Here is a 17,689-nt window from a genome sequence, read left to right as displayed (position 1 = left end):
CCCCAAACCAGTGTCACTGGTCGGTGGCTCCAGCACAGGCGCTGGAACATGGCCTCCACAAACCAGTGAGGAACTTTGCTTTGAAACCAGTGTTAATGTTTGACTCTTCCTCATCCTCTGACCCTCACAGATGACACAATCTCAGTGCTCCTGCGAATCAAACTGAACTTACATTTTATTGCCCTTTAAAGACTTATTTGTATTGTATATAAGAAAAAAACATACAGTGCTGAACAACTTCAATTCAACCTTTCTCCTTTTGTTCTTGGGGGGGGGGGGGTTATAGCAACACTTATCTGCAGGGTTTCTTTAGCCTTGCATGCACAAGCAGGAAAGTGACCCATAACATGCAGGGGTGGGGGGGGGAGAAGAAGGTTTCATTTCCAAAATGTCATTTATACAGATCAGAGCATGTTCTACAGACTGAGGAACAAAGATTTGTCTGTCTGAATCAAACACAGCAATAGAGGCCCTTCAGCAGAAACTTCTCACCCATGAAATGTCAAGTGACGTCAAGCGCATCTTGTATGAAACAAGAGAAATGGAATATAGAAGTGGGATTTGAGCAGGAGGTTCTGATACAAAACCCCTCCTCTGGCATGGCTGGGGTGGGATGGAGGGATCCCTGTGCTGCTCTACTTAGTTTGGTCTCTGAAATAGAAGAAATGGGGATGTTTTCAGTGTGAGTTCAGGTTCTGTTAATGCCACTGAGGTCACCTGCCACATGCAGCCTGTGAAATGAGAGGACCTGGATGCCAGAACTTGGCTTTATTGTCTTACAGCTGTGATACAAAACCAGCACTCAACGTGGCACTGTTGAAGCAAGGACGTGGAGAAGGAATTCTTCACCTAAAATGCATGGTTTATTTCATAGTTTCACTGCTGGACTCTGGCATTCGCTTCCATGCTCAGTCACGACTCGCATCCTGCGAGGGATACACAAGTGTTGGGCGCCAGCCCCAGCGCGTACAACCACAAACCAACTGGATGTTTTACAGAGGACAGGGCTTTGCTTTCCCAGGGAGCACACACTGATGTGGACATAGACTAAAAATAACAAAGGTTGCTTTAATAAGGATTTTGTACAGTAGGCGGAGATATAAAAGTTTTCCAAGTGATTTTCACAGGTATCACTGAACATTTCATAGCTGTCTGATACAGAAGCACCCAAAAGTGCTTTGAGTCTTTCGTTTATTATACATAGTTAAAATATATTACACTTCTGAAGGGGTCTGAAATCACTGAACGGGTTTGCTAGCATCTTAATGCGCCAAATGGGAGTAAAAGGCAGTCCACATTCATGATGTGAATATACAGTAAGGTGTTTGACATCCTAGTAACTCATTGCTCATGTTCTCAAAATAACCATGGTGATGAGACCTGAAAGACAAGAATTCACAACTGAATGCTTTCATTTCATAGAATAAACCATCTAAAACAGACAGCTTACCCTGACACAGCCCAGAAAAGAAGGTGAAAGTGCATAAATACATGCACGAGTTATATATACACTGAAATAGCTTGAGGATTGCTCCAAGTGTTGATGGAGTCACAAAGACTGACACTGAAGTGCAGTGTAGCTGGTACCCAAGTGTCAAAGCAGCTCGAAATATCCCAGTGACTGAGCTCACCCCTGGAAAACCTTCACCCTGAGCTTTTGACTGTGGCAAGTCCAAGAGCAGCACACAAGCCCCAGTTTTCACGGGGGCAGTGTCATTCCAATGCTGACTCAGCTGAAGGCTCCAGGACATTGTTTCTGCTCTGTGCAGAACTGATCAAAGACCAGTCTTAGACTAAGATGTGAAGCTTCCTTGTGAGTCTGCCCAGGGAGCTTCCTGCAGACTCTGTTGTGACCTTTAGCAGGGAGGAAAGCAAAACAGAACTGTGCTGACAGAGGTTAAAACCAATTAAACCCAGCTGAAAGCAGGAGCCGTGGGGCTCATAAACCTACCCATGGCACAGGGAAAAGTTCGCTTTAATTATGTGCTGATACAGGAAAAAGTCCAACTCTGCAAGTTCTTAGCCATGATTTATTTTGCACAAGGTATATGGAAAACATGAGGGCTCCCTCAGTTCCAGCCTTACACAACATCCGAGCCGTAATTTATCAGCTCTTGGGCAATCCTCCTTTCCTGCAGGCTCAGATGGTGTTCACGGAACAGCCTTTCGCTGCAGAGCTCAGCTAAAGCCTACACATCTCCTCTATCATGGATGGAGGCACTTCTGAGGCTATTTTAGTGTCCTGCCACTACACAGTGATTTAACTCACTGACTTGGTAAAGGTCTGAGGATGGAAGCGTGGCAGAGCAGAGCTCTAACGCTGCCTTCCATAAGCGATGCACCCACTGAAGAGGAATTACAGTGCTACAAGACAGCCCATACCACCTATAAAAGACTTGCAGGCCATAAAGGGTTTAACTCATTGCTGTAAAGCAAATACTTCCCAGCTATAAGCCCAGTTGATGGGCATCAACCTCCCTTTTCAATCGAAGCCACACAATGCACTTGTGCTTTGGTGTCAAGAAAGCAGTTTCATCTTCCCAAGAGCACTCAACTTTCTACCCAGGAAGAGTTGCACATAAACTCATGAGCACTAAAAGTGCTGCTCCCCCAGGAGTCAAACCCTGGGAGGACTTTATAGTGAATCCACAAACAGGTTGGACTTGGTGCAAATGCATCGAGTCAAATGGGTTCCAACTGCTGTTGGCACCAGCAGAAACTGGAGTCATTTTCAAAACTAGAGATAAAACCACAGCAGGAGTTAGTGCAAGGTCTGAGAACACAGCACCAGTGGCACCACCAGTGACTCAGGCAAAGGGCACCAGGAGGGGTTTCCCACTGTTTCAGGAATCAGTGAGTGGCCTCTGTGTGTGCATGAACCACCAGGAACTTGTGTCTTTCCCCACCACTACGTCACCTCTAGCTATCAGCCTGAAGCTGCCTAGCTCCTTTCCTGTAACTCCTCATTTGTGCCAGGTACTGGGGCAGGAGAATTGAGTTTAGTGACACTGTTCTTCCAATCTGAAACAGTTATAGACAGAGAGTCATCACAAATGAAACATGCAACTTCCCCACGCTTGCTAAGGTAGGAGGTACAAGGCAGGAAGGACTGTGGCTACTGGTGCTCTCCTGGGAAGGGCTTACAGTAACTTATTTCTACACAATTCATAGAATCAACCAGGCTGGAAAAGCCCTTTCAGCTCCTCCAGTCCAACCCTTACCCCAGCCCTGCCAAGGCCACCCCTAACCCATGGCACTGAGACCTCATCTCCACGGGGTGTGAACCCTTGCAGGGCCGGTGCCTGCAGCCCTGCCCTGGGCAGCCTGTTCCAATGCCTGAGCACCCTCTGGGGCAGGAATTGTTCCTCAGCTCCATCTAAACCTGCCCTGGTGCAGCTTGAGGCCGGTTCCTCTTGTCCCATCCCTTGTTCCTTGGGAGCAGAGCCCAGCCCCTCCTGGCTCCATCCTCCTGTCAGGCAGTTGGAGGCAGCCATCAGGTCCCCCCTGAGCCTTCTCTTCTCCATCTGAACCCCCCAGGTCCCTCAGCCCTTCCCCATCACATTTGGGCTCCAGGCCCTGCACCAGCTCCATTGCCCTTCTCTGTCCCCGCTCCAGCCCCTCAGTGTCTCTCTAGTAGTGAGGCCCCCAGAGCTGAACACAGGACTCAAGGTGCAGCCTCACCAGTGCCCAGTGCGGGGGCACAATCCCTGCCCTGGCCCTGCTGCCGCACTGGTGCTGATCCAGGCCAGGATGCTGGGGGCTGCCTGGGCACAAGCTGCTCATGCTCAGCTCCATCAATCAGCACCCCCAGATTCTTTTCCATGAGCAACTTTCCAGCCCCTCTTCCCAAGCCTGGAGTGTTGCACGGAGTTGCTGTGGCCCAGGTGCAGGACCCAGCACTTAGCCCTGTTGAACCTCATACCACTGCCCACAGCCCATGGACCCAGCCTGTCCAGATCCCTCTGCAGAGCATCCTGCCCTACAGCAAATCCACTCTCCGACCTAATTTAGTGTCACCTGCAAACTAACAGAGGGTGCCCTCAATCCCCTCATCCAGACCATCAATGAAGATATTAAACAACTCTGGCCCTAACACCGAGCCCTGAGGGACACCACTAGTGCCCAGATGTGACACCATTCACCACTATTCCTTGGGCTCTGCCATCCAGCCAGACTTTTACCCAGCGAAGAATTCACCTAGCCAAGCCATGAGCAGCCAGTTCAGTATTTCAACTGTTTATGGAGTGAATGGAACCTTTGAGACCTGCTCCTCTGGGCTGGAGAGAGGAACAGAACAGAGGAGATGTAGGTTCTGCAACGGAGGAACCCCCTGTTTCAGTGTAAGAATCAGAAATGGCACATTCTATTCAGGTTTGCTGGCAGACAGCTACAGTTGGACACTTGTCAGATGGAAGTTAACTAATGGGCCTGTATATAATAACTAAACTAATCTGGTCTAAAATGCTTATGAGAATTAATGTACTATGGTATCATTTTGGCTGCAAGTTAAAATCTAAGTAGAGATGCAAACCAAAGGGTAATGGTGGTGATTTGGATTCCAGCAGTCACTGACAAATGCAGAAGCTGTAAGAAAACCTTTACAAAAGCCAAAATACTTACCTAAAACATAAGCAGCTACTAACTTTTGATTCACACTTAAGTGGAGGTAGAGAGGCACCAGGGATTCCAAGTCCCCCAATGTAGGTAGCATTAGTGCTGCAATACACACTACTCCTAGGAAGACTGTTAGTAAACTAGGTCCCGACGAGGCAGTTCTGTTTTCTGGAAGAGATGAGGACGGAACATCTAAGTTTGAAGGAAGATCTGACCAAAATACATGTTAAGTATTATGTAAAAAGCATTTGTGGTGCATTGGAGCTGCAGCATCCTGGGATTTTCTTTTCCCTTTGGAGTTTGGAGGGGGTGGAAAACACCTCTTAAACCCACCCTTCTGAACCTTCCACGTTTTGCTGCTCCCTGTTCTGATGCTGGAACTTGTTTTCACATGATCTCCCAAACCCCTCCCTTCTGCAGGAACTGAGCCTGCCATGCCCAGTAGCTATATATACACACACTCCTGAGAGCTGGATGCTTCAGCAGGGCCTGAGGTTTCACCATGCATCCTGCCTCCATTCCTTGGTATGTTCCTCCAGTGATTAGTAATCAATGAGGAAAGAACTCCTAAAAGAGCTGCACAGGCAGGTAACAGCTTCCACACCCAGAACAAAGCCTGGCTACAGCAGGGGCTCATGTGCTTGGGCCAGATGAGATTCCTTCTGTAGAGGATTCAGGGGCTGCACCTTCCTGAACCAGTTTAAATGACAAAAATCAGTGATACTGCAATCTTATTTTAAAACCTATGGGAATGAACCACTCTGACAACGTCACCAGATTAAGGGCACACACACTGTAAAGGAACAGTCCTTCCTACAGCTGGAACCTACTCACAGGCACACTGTGTAACCTCTGAGAAGAGCTGTTAACACGTTAGTTGAACACCTCCAGCCAAATTCTTACATCCCATTGGAAACCAGCCAATGTTTTTATCCAAGTCTTCCATCCTCAGAGACCCGCAATACGTGTTCTGTTTTAATTCCATAAACCTGTACTTTCCAGGTTGTAGGTTAGATGCAAAGCCTGCAGTTGCTTTGTTTGCTGTTTTGCTGTTAGCAAGCAGTAGAATGAAGTCAATAAAGGTTTTAAGCAGAGAAGCAGCATTTGGATCGAGACCAGGATCAGGTTGTTCAGGATGGTTCAAACCCTCTGTACCACAACAACTGTCATGGTCACATTTTGTCCTGTGAGCCCAGAGACCTTTGTAGGCTATAACCATCCACCTCACTAATACCTATCTCTTGAGGTTGTTTGGTTTCGGGTGTTTCACCAGCCAACAACCAATGTGTAACTGGTGAAACAGTCTGGTTTTCACAAGAGGAACGCTCTCAAGCAGGTTCACCTACTTTCAGGAACTGATTTTTGTTCTTGTCATGAAAACTCAAACAAGTGACAAGAATATGCCAGTATAAATCAGGACGAGTGAAGGAGACTGTCAAGAACCAGTTTAAATCCAGTTCTGGAACAACTTGATACCTTCAATATCTCCCCCTATCACTTGAATTTAACAGTTCAAGTCCAGGTTTTGCCCAAGACTGTTGATTCACTTCCTCATGTATGAAACACGCAGTTTCCAGCTGGTAACTGAGCTGTTCTGTACTTGTGAGACACACAAAGGAGATGGTGCTGAACAAGGAGCACTTTAGAAGATGTTTCTGTCAGTATTTCCTGCGCATCAGGAAATGGAGGATTAAGGGTTTGGAACTAACTCAGAAGGGGCATATGTTCTGAGAGAGCCCAAGGGAAAAAATAGCTACCATCCTTTTGCAGATGAGCTCCCTTGGGCTGTCACAGAACTTATGCACCAGAGGAATGGAGGCATTCTCCAAGCAACACAATCATAGGGCAGCAAAAGGTCTTGATCAAGACAGCATAAGCACAATAGCCACAATTTGGGTTCTAGGGCACTATCATCCCCTAGTGATAACAGCAGCAGTCTTGCAGGCATTTAAGGAGAATTGGGTTCAAACTCACTTTAGTCTTTCTAGTCACTAGAGCTGGCCCTAACAGCTTCACAAGACAGGAGGGTCAAAGGTTTCACGTACCTGGTTGACACAAAGTCTGCTCAAAAAAGACGCTTTCAGCCAGGTGTTCTTTTATTCTCTTCTCCTCCTCTTCCTTTTGTTGTTGTTGTTCCTTTGCAGATGGAAGCAGAGTTGCAATAATCTCCTTTTTCCCTAATGCTTTCCTCTGGCTCTGCTCAGACACTTGTAGACGGAATTTATCTATCACACCAAAGTAAGAAGCCCGAACATCTCTGTGACGGATCACGCTGCAGAGGAAAAGCACGTTTTCAAACAGAGGAACTCATAAGCAGCACTTCTCTTGTGGAATTACATCCTACATATCCCAGTGTTTCCCCTCTTCCCACCCTACACAGATGCATTGCTGTAGTCCAGACCCCCATTATCTCCTCCATCACTCCATATGCTTGAAGAATAGTTCTTGCCTTCTCTCCCCCCTCCTCATGTTTGCTCTGGTTCCCTAATACATCTGCTCCAATTAGCTGGCCAAAAGGAACAGTTAATTCTTTACCTTAAGCCCATCTCTGGCCCAGCTGCCAGCGTGCATGAAACATCAATGCTCTGAATGAAGCCTCCTCCCTCACCAAAGTTGCTTGATGCTGGCCAGCGATTTCAAAAGGTAAGGGGGGAATGGACAGGGCAGAAGAAAAGCAGAGCTGCCAAACACGTGGGCAGGTGATGGCCCAAGTCCAGCTTTTTGAGGAAACCAGGCTCAAAGCTTTACAATTATACTTTCTGAGAAGCCAAACTCATTCCCTCTGTAGACAAGAGTCAGCAAGATGTGAAGGGATTTGAGAATCGAAGCCCACTAAGAGCATGTAAGAGTGCAGTAGGAATGACAGCCACAGATCTCCATGTACATCTTTCACCTTTCAGTGACTTCAACGTGGGTATCAATAGCAGAGCTCCGTGCTGTCAGACCTTTGCTCATCAACCTTGACCACAGTTCATAGCCTGATCTGAAATGCATGATGCTGCAGATACTCCACTAGCTACCAATAGCTACACCAGCTGTAGCTCCACAAGCTGCAGTCACAGCTCAGACTGCAGTGTAGACATATCCTCTGTATTATAGAGACTCAGTTATTTTCTTGGTTAACCCTCTCACTGTCCAGCAATCACTGTGTTGCTCAACTGCTTTTGAATACATTGCCCAAGATGGCTTCAACAGCAGGGCAGGGTGGGAACTGTTGCATTCCTTCTAGTTTTATGGTATTCCATTGGGAATAAATGTATGTGGGACTCACAAAAGGCACAAGCTTAAAGGAACACTGCTCAAAGGCACACAGACCTCTGAGCTCTGCTTAACTGCATCCCCTCTGCAGTTATGATTCATTATGAAAACACATCTCTAGCATTAAATAGCTGCAACATTCAGGTTCCAGCTCGTATCAGCTCTCGGGGTTAATATGGATTTTAGTTATTTTTCCAAAGTGGAAAGCTTGGGTTTTGTGAAAGGCTATTCTCAATTTCTAAGCTAACAAAAACTAATCTGGAAAGACACCTATATAGGAGTGATTTGGCTTCAAGAAGGCTGCCATCCCCTGAGGGCTAAAAAATGATTCCACCCTTAGTAACATAGGAGAGGAGTCTTAAATTGCTTCAAGAAACCTATCTTTGTTATAATATAGACAAGAAACAAGATTTTTGTGTTGTGCTCTTTATTTAAATGAACTATATCGAGATACCCGCAGTCAGTAACACAGAGACAGTGTTTGTAACCAGTATCCAGTTTAAATTGACTATTCAACAAGGAAGCAGAGACAAGTCACCCTCCAAGCAAGAAGGTGCAGCAGCATACCTAGTTTTATGCCACTTTAGAGGCCAAAGAGTGCTTATGACAGGCTTTCAGTGAGCTGAGTGTTGGCTGGGCAACTGCCTTCACTAAAACAGAAGGGGTTTGCCCCCTGGCAATGCTAATTCATAGGACTCTCAGCAAATTAAACTCTTCTTTCTCCCTTTTACACTTCCTTTTCAGTTTTCGTTTCTACTCTTCGTACCACCCTGAACAGAACCTGTACATAATGCTGTGCTCTCAGAACACCTCCTGCCAAGCAAAGAGATATTTTCTGCAGACCCCTATAAACAGCTACATTCTCCTGTTTCTTTTTAGAGCCCATTGCATAATTGGAAGCTCTGTAGAATATCTGTTTATCTGGCAAAAGGCCACACTTGCATAGTAGTGCTCATAGCCCAGCAGTAAACACTGCCCTTAGACAGCAACCACTGGAATGGGATGGGGGTTCTGCTGGAAACAGTTTTCCCTTGGGAACATGCACGTCTTATTTTCCTTTCTTTAATAAAAGACATTTGTTTAGGATTAACCAAATGTCCTCAAGCTTGTGTAAATGTCTGCTAAAGGCTGGAACAGCTCACTGATACACTGATATATTCTGACCGGTTTTGTTCCATTTGCAGAATTGTTGCCCCTGCCCAAGGAAACCTTTTAGATCCATGTTTTAAACTTCCCTTCTATTTGGTGAGCCCTTGGAATCTTCCAAATTACACTTAGGGAAAGAGCCATTCCCCAAGGCCTGTATTATTTATCTGACAAAAGGCAGATCCTTCACTAGTGGAGTTTTCTCACATGGCCGTTTGTCAGCCAGAGATCCCAGAAGGTGTTACACATACTTCTATTCAGAAAGCTCAGTCTGCTCTTTCAGGTATTTCATACTTTCTTCAGCTGTACCTGGACATCAGCACAGAAAGAAGGTGCCAAATGGAAGATGCAAAGAAGTTGGTCTAAAATACACTCAACTTTCAATTGCAGCAGCCTACAGACCCTATCCATTTCTGTGGTCACTTCTCATTTTCTCTGTTGTTAAGCCAGACCCTGACAAGGGGAACAAGTAAAGGGGAGATAGATCAGAGAATGAGAGGCCATCAGGATGAGAGGTGGGCCAAAGAACCTTTAGTAAACATGGCCCAGGAACGTGTGCTCAGCAGAACTCCACATGTTTTCATTTTGCCCATCTGCAAACAAGTATTTCTCACACAGAAATCCCCTGTGTGAGTGATCTCTGTGTGAGCAATACTTGTTTGCAGATGGAGTCTGGCTTTCGTTATTTCTAACAAAAAAGTGCTCATTTTACTTTCCCCGCTGGTGTACAAACTATACTGCATTTACTATTTATTTATGCCTAAAGACAAATTACACAAGGAAGCATGACCGATTTTGTAATACCTTTGCCTTAGAGTGAAAGAATGGCAAAGACCAGACAGCCACAAGAATACGGGAGATTAGGATAATACTATATCCAACTTAGCTGATACTATGAATGCTGTCATTCAGTACCTCTTAAATAATAAAAGACATCAATATAATTCAATGTTGTACATTACAAAAGAAACCCAACTAACTCTTACTTACATATCAACACAGCACTGAGGCTTCACTGCACCAGTAGCATCAACCACCGCATATTTGTTTGGAGTTGTACAAAGAACTGGAATAGAAAGGACAGGAGTGGTAACAACTCAGGAATTAACACCTCACCGACTTCATCAACAGATACACACAAAGCCACGAGTTTGGGTTTGCCACAAGTATGATTTGTGACATGAATTATAATTGGACTGTTCAAGATCACCAACTAACCCTTAAATAGAACTTAACCTAAGAAACCCACCTTTGAATTTTAAGGCAAACTCATAGGGGTTATATAGAGTCAACACCTGCTTGTGTGTTGACTGGTCATCTGCATAAAATATAAGTTCTGTAGGAAAAACAAAAACAGGAAGATTTCCTTCCACTAACTCTGGCTGTCTTTTTTGTTGCTGCATTGGCACTGAATCCTCCTTGCTGCTTCTTGGGTTCTTATGATTTTGTATCCTCAGGGACTTCAGGTTTTGAAGCGTTTAAGAATTCCAAAGCATTTTGGCAATTCTAAAGGAAAAAAAGGGGGAAAAAGAGAGAAAAGGCAAGATTACTTCCATAAGTCTCTACTGAACTGAGGCAGTCAACAAAGGTGTAAAAATACACACTGTGATGCTTGGTTACAAATCTACCTCCAAATTCTTTCCAAAATACAGAAATAGAAGAAAATATTTGCATCAGGTTTCCATCTGTGCAACAAACTGCTATGAAACAAACTGGTAAGCGCTTCTTCAGGGGATCGTGGCAGCATTTTGGGGTCCCAATTCACAACCAGGGCTGCTTACGGTGGGTCTTTGCAACACAAACTAAACGATGACGACAAAAATATATTCCCCCCCCTTAAAGATATCCCATCCTTGCCTTGGGACAGTAACAGCAGAAGTGAGGAAACACAAAGAGGTAAATCCCCATTTAGGCAGGAATCTCTCTGCTGTGGTGCCCTTCCCGGATGAGGGATAACAACTTAGGTATCTGCTCACACAGGCACTGAGGTATGTCAAAGCCCAGAGACTCAGAACAAAAGAATGGGGAACACCTTCATGCCTTTGTTTAAGCTAAACTCTTGTTATGACTGCATTGTCGTTCCTGGGATGAAGAATCCCAAACAGATTTGGGATTTACTATTTATCTGAGCACTGTTGTCTCTAACCAAAGTACAATCATCGTACTTCTCCCTCTGCCACCCCCCCAGCTCTGTTTTGAGCGACATTCCAGAACTAAAACCAGGACCCATGACATGAGCAAGCAACAATCCCAAATGTAATTCATAAAGGCCAGACTCCCAAGCCTGCATACCACTGCGCCTTTATGCACTACAGACAGAACAAAGTGAAACAGCTCCTTATATTCCCCTCTAAGAACAGCATGTTTTACTGTAGCTCCCACAGGTTAATTATCAACCTGGAGATGTCCTTTGGGGCTCAACATTATTCTATAGTAGAAAATAGTAAAAGAACAAAAAGTTCCTACTGACTCATTTCCATTCCCATGAAGCTTTCTAAGACAAGGTCCATCTCAGCTGTTCTCCAGCCTAATGAACTGATTTAGTTGCACCTTAAGACATTGAGTTGCTGAATTTTCTAGCCACGAATAGCCCTCACATTGTGAACAATCAAACCCAAAGGCTTGTTTCTGCATTCTAAACATGACGTTCACACTTCCAAGCACCAGATACGTGTCTCATACTTGAAACATGACCCACCTTTAGGTGTTTACCAGAGAACATGTGTCATCTCTTCAGATTTATGGGTTCTGATTCTTATTCCCAACCGAAACGTCTCATTTTTTATCCCAACAGCAACTCGTCCCTGGAATGTCACAGCTCTCCCTGGAATGTCTTCCCCCAAGATCCAGTTTCTTTGCAGAGCACAGGTTTGTTTCCACTTCACTGAAATGCTACTAATAATATGCTGAAAACAAATCCCCAGCGCCTGTGTTCCAAGCTGATGTTCTGCTACCTTATTAAGAAGAGCCCAAGGAAACAGCTCTGGATGTGGCAATGTGGGTTCGGAGCGCTGCTTGGAATTCCCACGAATCCCTTTTGTTTCATTAAGCTCTGGAATCACTTTGTGCAGCAAGTGTAAGGGCTATTTCTTGAACAACTTTAGGTACAACTGCAAAGCGAGAGTCATTGCTCCATGCGAATATCTGGTGACCGTATGAGGAGCTAATGTGGAAAAGCTGCCAGCACCCAGGAATGCAAAATGACTTCTGAAACTCCTCATAGGCAGAGGGGTTTATTTTTCATAGCAGTTAGCTCCATGCAGTGAGAGCAGCTGAGAAGCTCTGGTTCTCATACATATCTGTACTGCATACATTGTAAGTAGGAGAAACACAGGCAGCTTTTGAAACGAGGCAAAGTGGGTTTTCTTCCCCTAATAATGTTGTACACTACTGCTAGATACTGTTGAGTGACAATGTTTAATGAAATGGTTAAAACATAATTTCTCATAATGAATGCTGTTTTCATTCTTTAGGGTTTTATTTCAACACTGCACAAGTTTCATTCCAATTCCTGGTGTCAAACCACAACTCTGGATTCATCAGCTCAGCAGCAGCATGCATTGAGGTGTCCAAAACCCCACAGATCACCACATCAGTGGAGGGGCGGATCACTAAACCTATTAATAGGCTCATTTTCCTTAAGACACCCATTGCAAATCCCAGGATTCCACAACTTGCAAGCAGAAAGCCACCAATCTTAAAAAAGTATATCCCGTTATTGCTTCCTTTGCTTATTTGACTTGGCTGGATGAGAAATCACCGCCCAAGCTGGCAGAAGGAAGAGCTGGCAAAGCCAGGCCCATAGTAGTTGTGCTTGCTGACACAGCAGTGTCCTTCAGGTTATAAATTCCTGGATTTCTAGGCAAGTAGCCGTTTTGAGACAGCCCTTTTTGGCTGGGAAGTCACCTTACTGGGATGCTGTGTCGAGCAACATATGTAAAAGGGCTTTTTCCAAAGACTGAGTTATAAACTATGCACGTGCTGCAGAGATCTGATAGCTTAATAACAGCATAGCTTCCATACAGCACTTATCAATAGGAAACTGCAGAGACTTTCAGAGGAAGCCTGTATCATCAGAACTTCCCTGCACAGGTTAACCATCAAGAAGTGCTCATGTGGTGTTGGTTGGCAAGAAGCCCCCCATGACCCAGCTTCAGTGAGTGCTTGAGCCCAGAACCCCCCCGTGTGCTGGGTGCACCCCCAGAGCACAAGCAGCAGCTCAGGGAGGGGATCCTGGCCCTCTGCTGTGCTCTGGGAAGACCCCCCCTGCAGCCCTGATCCAGCTCTGGGGCAGCAGCACAAGAGGGACCTGGAGCTGTTGGAGAGGGTGCAGAGGAGGCCATGGAGATGCTGCGAGGGCTGGAGCAGCTCTGCTCTGGAGCCAGGCTGAGAGAGCTGGGCTGGGGCAGCCTGGAGAAGAGAAGGCTCCTGAAGGGGAGACCTTAGAGCAGCTCCAGTGCCTAAAGGGGCTGCAGGAAACCTGGAGAGGGGCTTGGGACAAGGGCTGTAGGGACAGGCCAAGGGGAATGGCTTGAACCTGCCCGAGGGGAGACTGAGCTGAGCTCTTAGGCAGAAGCTCTTCCCTGTGAGGGTGCTGAGGCGCTGGCACAGGGTGCCCAGAGAAGCTGTGGCTGCCCCATCCCTGGCAGTGCTCAAGGCCAGGTTGGACACAGGGGCTTGGAGCAAGCTGCTCCAGTGGAAGGGGTCCCTGCCCGTGGCAGGGGTTGGAGCTGGAGGAGCTTTCAGGTCCCTTCCAACCCAGACCAGTCTGGGATTCCATGAAGAGGGCTACGCAGCAGGCTGCCTCTGGCACCCCAGCCAGGCCATTTACAACAAACACAGCTGCCGCTTTGTGCACAGACTCTCATCAGGATCACTCAACATCGTAGCTGACAGTCACTGTGACTGCTTGCAGAACAGAGGTAAGCACAAACCAAGATCTGCAGCCTCAGCTGTGACCTCCACAGGTCCTCCCGATACTAATGGAACTCCTCGCTGGGGCAGGAATCTGTCCAACAGAACTCTCAGTACAGGACACAGGCCAAAGAGTAACACCTGAACAAGGCCAGCTTGCCTTCCGCTCACTTTGAAGTCTAAAAGTCACCATGGATATCTTTTTTAGCACAATAAGGATCTTTCCTCCCTGAAGTTACTAAATATATACTGCTGGTGTCACAATAGCACAGATCTGCCAACGTTCCCTTTGAAGTCCCTTCCTTCATAAACTTAAGAGAAAAATACAAAGTGAAACACAGTTTCTCTTCAGGGTCAGAAATAACACCGATTGTGATTTGGTTTTAGTTAACAAGTATCCGCTGAGAACACAAACCAAGCAAGGAAGTTTGCTGTTCCCATTTTAACTTCCAACAGCCTCATCACCATGGCTTCCAAGCACATCTGTTGGTTGTTGTTTTTCTCCTCACAACTGCACATAACTACAGAGTGTCATCTGGTAAACACTTGATTCAGAGGATAACCTCTTTACAACCATACTTCTTTCAAAACCTGTTCCATTACAGTTCGATCTGCTTTTGCTCTAGCTCCTCACCTAGGCTCTAAACCTACACAATAAGCCTTTCTACGCTATAGCCTCAAGAAAACTGATGCCTTTGGAGTGCCTGTTTACAAAACAAGCCACAAACTCTTCTTCAAAACTCACATTGAGCCATTATGAGCTCCACATAAACACAGCACCGGATCCCCAGCAGATCTACACACACTTTGCTCCTCCGGACGGTTTCAAAGGCTCCTCCATGCACTTACGCAAACCAATGTTTAAAGTACCTGCAATTATCCGGGAGAGTCACCCAGAGCACAGAGCCAGCAGCCAGGATGGCTGGATTCCATTATTGTTACCTCCGCCACTGCATGACCTTGAGCGAGCTGGTTAAACCCCACCTCACCGTGCTCATCTAGGAAGGCACACATCCTGCGAAGCATTTCAGTAGGTGGCCAGTCCCATTCAAACTGGCAGGACCACTCTGCTGCCTCACGAAGCCTGCGCTGGAATCTGTGACTGTTCACCAGAAACGCAATTAGGAACTGTCTCCAGGATGCTGTGCCACGAAGAAGTCTCGGCGCGTTACCTATTAGCATGGGTGACTACAACATGCATAAATCCTGCTAGTACCGACAGCAAAATGCATTAGGGGCACATTGGTTCTATTCTTTTGTTTTCTCAAATGCTGAAAAGGTGGCAATAATACAAAAAAATACAACTAAAAGCTATGTAAAAGCAGAGGAAATGAAATAACTGTTGTGTGCTGCTTCTGAGCCATTCTACCGCCTTGCTCGGAAGAATCCTACATGTAAATCCAAACCTCAGCACCGTACCGGCTACAGGGAAGAGAATTAACTGTATCCCAGCCGAAACCAGGACAGGGTGGAAGCGTTTCAAGGGCACATCTGCTTTAGTCTCTGTTTTCTCACTTTCGGTTTGTGTTTCATGCACTAAACCGAACCGCCTTAGCGCTACGTGGCCTTTTCCCCCCTCTCAGGCCAGGTCCAAGCACTTGTCTCAAACGTCAAGATGCCACAGATAACCGAGGAACACGCTCCTTCCTGAGGGAGCAGCGGGAGGAAAGGCCCCGGACCCCGCTCCCCGAGCGCACCTACCCGAGGCACAGAACCACCAGCAACTGCACCCGCTTAACTGATCCTCTTTGTTCTCCACCAGCACAGATAAAGGCTGAGGCATCCGCTAAGGGCCCCTCTCCGCAGCCGGCGCCCTGCCCTGCCCGTGCCATAACGCAGCAGCCCCTTTGCCCCGCACTTCGGAGCGAGTTCAACCGGGCCCCGGCCCCGCACACCCCACTCACGCCGCTCCGGCCCGGCTGCCCCGCGGTAACAGCGGCCAGGCCGGGGCCTCCTCGGCCGCGCTCCTCCTCACGGCCCGCTAAGGAAGAGCCGCGGGCGCCGGGCTCCGACAGCGCTCCCTCCCCGGCTGCACAGCTAGAGCTGCCGGCGCCGGAGGCCAGGCCAGGCCCGGCCTGTCACGGCCCGCCGGTGCCCGGAGCCCCCTGACCACCCGCGGTGTGGGGTGCTGGTGCCACTCCGCTCCGCTCCCCCCGCCCCGCGCCCGGTGCCCGGTGCCCGGTGCCGGCTGTCGCGCTGCGCCCACGGCCCAGAACTCACCCTCCGGGGCCGCTGAGGTGCGGGCTCGGGCCCCTTTTGTCCGCCCCCCCCCGCCTGCTCCCGTCACTGCAGGCAGCGCCGCCGCTATGGCTACCGGGAGCGCGGCGGCTCCCGCCCGGCACTGCCAGGCGTCACCGGACCCCGCCCCGGGCCCGCACCGGCACCGGCACCCGCCCTCTTCTTCCTCCTCCTCCTCCGCCCCCCGCCGCCATCTTGGGGCGGGCGCGTTGCGGTGGGGCCGTGGGGTTGTCCCCGGTTGCGGGTCTGGTTCCTCGGTTGATGCCGCAGCCGGCCCGGCTCTGCTATGGTACACGAGATAGTGTTAACGCTAATTTACCTCATGGATGGTGTCTGAGGACAACCCCTACCCGAAAGGGTCCATGGCCCCTTCACGGCGGTCGCTGCCATTGACCTTGGGCCGTTCGGGTCCATCCCGGCTCGGTTCCCTCAGGATGAGGTCCCCGGAGCTCCAGCCGATCCCTCACAACCCCCCCCGCAAGAAGGGTCGAGGTGTTCCTAAATGTGTTCCTAAATGCAGAATAAACGTGCTAATGAGGCAAACAGGGGCCTCCAACCACGCAGCAGTGCAGCTTAAATGGGGCGTGCTGTCACCATAACTCCATCTCATGCTGCTTTGTTCTGTGTTCCTTATTCACTCTTCGTGGACTTCAGCTCATTTTAGCAGCATCCACCATCATCTTTTTTCAGTCTTTTCCCTGACTTGGGCTTTTAAACCCTATATAATGAAAAGACAAGACTGCATCAGCACAATCCCCACCTAAAATCATCCCCAATTGCATTAATGCAGCAGAACAGTTTTGCTGCGAGTCAGGTGAATAATTGACGTTGACGTGAAGCCATCCAGTCAAACGGCATTGCAAAACCTTGGCCCTGGTACCAGCCTTCGCCCACCACTGGGATGAGCACCGCGGCCAGAAGTGTTTCACAAGAACAGCACGGAACGATCCAGGATGGGAAGTAACGTATTTTATCTATTTAAAATCATGGGAGACGTTGGCTGACAGGAGGAATAAATACCCACAGTGCAGCTTGGCCAAGTGGTGTGGGTTAGCACCCGTCTTTGCCCGGTAGCACCTTCTGCATGGCTAATAGTTGCTCATAGTTCATTACCAGTCTTGGAGCCACAGGTGACACAATATTACAGTTTTATATTAGATATTGTCATTTGTCAGAGTTTATGAAAATGTAAAAAATGGCAAAAAAATAGATACATATTTCTTGACGAGTGTCACTCAGCTCATAGTTTAATATTTATGGTTAAAAATAAAGTGGAGTTCTTGGTTTGAAGCAGACTTACCAGCCTTCAGGATACATTCAGAAGCTTATGTTGTGAGCGTTAGTTACTCCAATGGAGGGTGTTCCTGGTTTTGGAGACCTGGCTCAGAAGAAGCTGCAGACATAAATGTGTTCCAGGGATATTCAAATCCAGAATAAAGAGAACGATCACATGAGAAAACTATCATTTAAAATGGTGAGACTTAGGAGCACGTTAATAGGGGCTCCAGGAAACCTGGAG

At 47.5% G+C, this 17,689-nt stretch overlaps 1 protein-coding gene across 2 annotated transcripts; it reads right to left on the bottom strand.

Annotated features, from left to right (window-relative positions):
* Positions 1–1,048: 1,048 nt before the first annotated feature.
* MOSPD1 (motile sperm domain containing 1) lies at positions 1,049–16,299 on the bottom strand. 2 transcript variants are annotated; one of them, XM_061353204.1, is made up of 7 exons: positions 16,153–16,299; positions 10,268–10,524; positions 10,009–10,084; positions 6,660–6,886; positions 4,621–4,782; positions 2,918–3,021; positions 1,049–1,380 (listed from the first exon to the last, which is right to left on the bottom strand). In XM_061353204.1, exons 2-6 carry the CDS (start codon positions 10,419–10,421, stop codon positions 2,942–2,944), a joined length of 699 nt encoding a protein of 232 aa, XP_061209188.1. In that variant the 5' UTR covers positions 10,422–10,524; positions 16,153–16,299; the 3' UTR covers positions 1,049–1,380; positions 2,918–2,941. The 2 variants fall into 2 exon arrangements, with proteins under 2 accessions (XP_061209188.1, XP_061209189.1); XM_061353205.1 differs by lacking the exon at positions 2,918–3,021.
* Between the last annotated feature and the right edge of the window lie 1,390 nt (positions 16,300–17,689).

The sequence above is a fragment of the Neopsephotus bourkii genome, unplaced genomic scaffold (genome assembly GCF_033783945.1).
Source record: "Neopsephotus bourkii isolate Nb327-2 ecotype Australia unplaced genomic scaffold, CSIRO-AGI_Nbou_v1 NB_668, whole genome shotgun sequence".
In the NCBI taxonomy this organism is placed as follows: domain Eukaryota; kingdom Metazoa; phylum Chordata; class Aves; order Psittaciformes; family Psittacidae; genus Neopsephotus; species Neopsephotus bourkii.
Note: the sequence above shows the minus strand (reverse complement) of the source record. Positions and strands in the feature narration are given on the sequence as shown.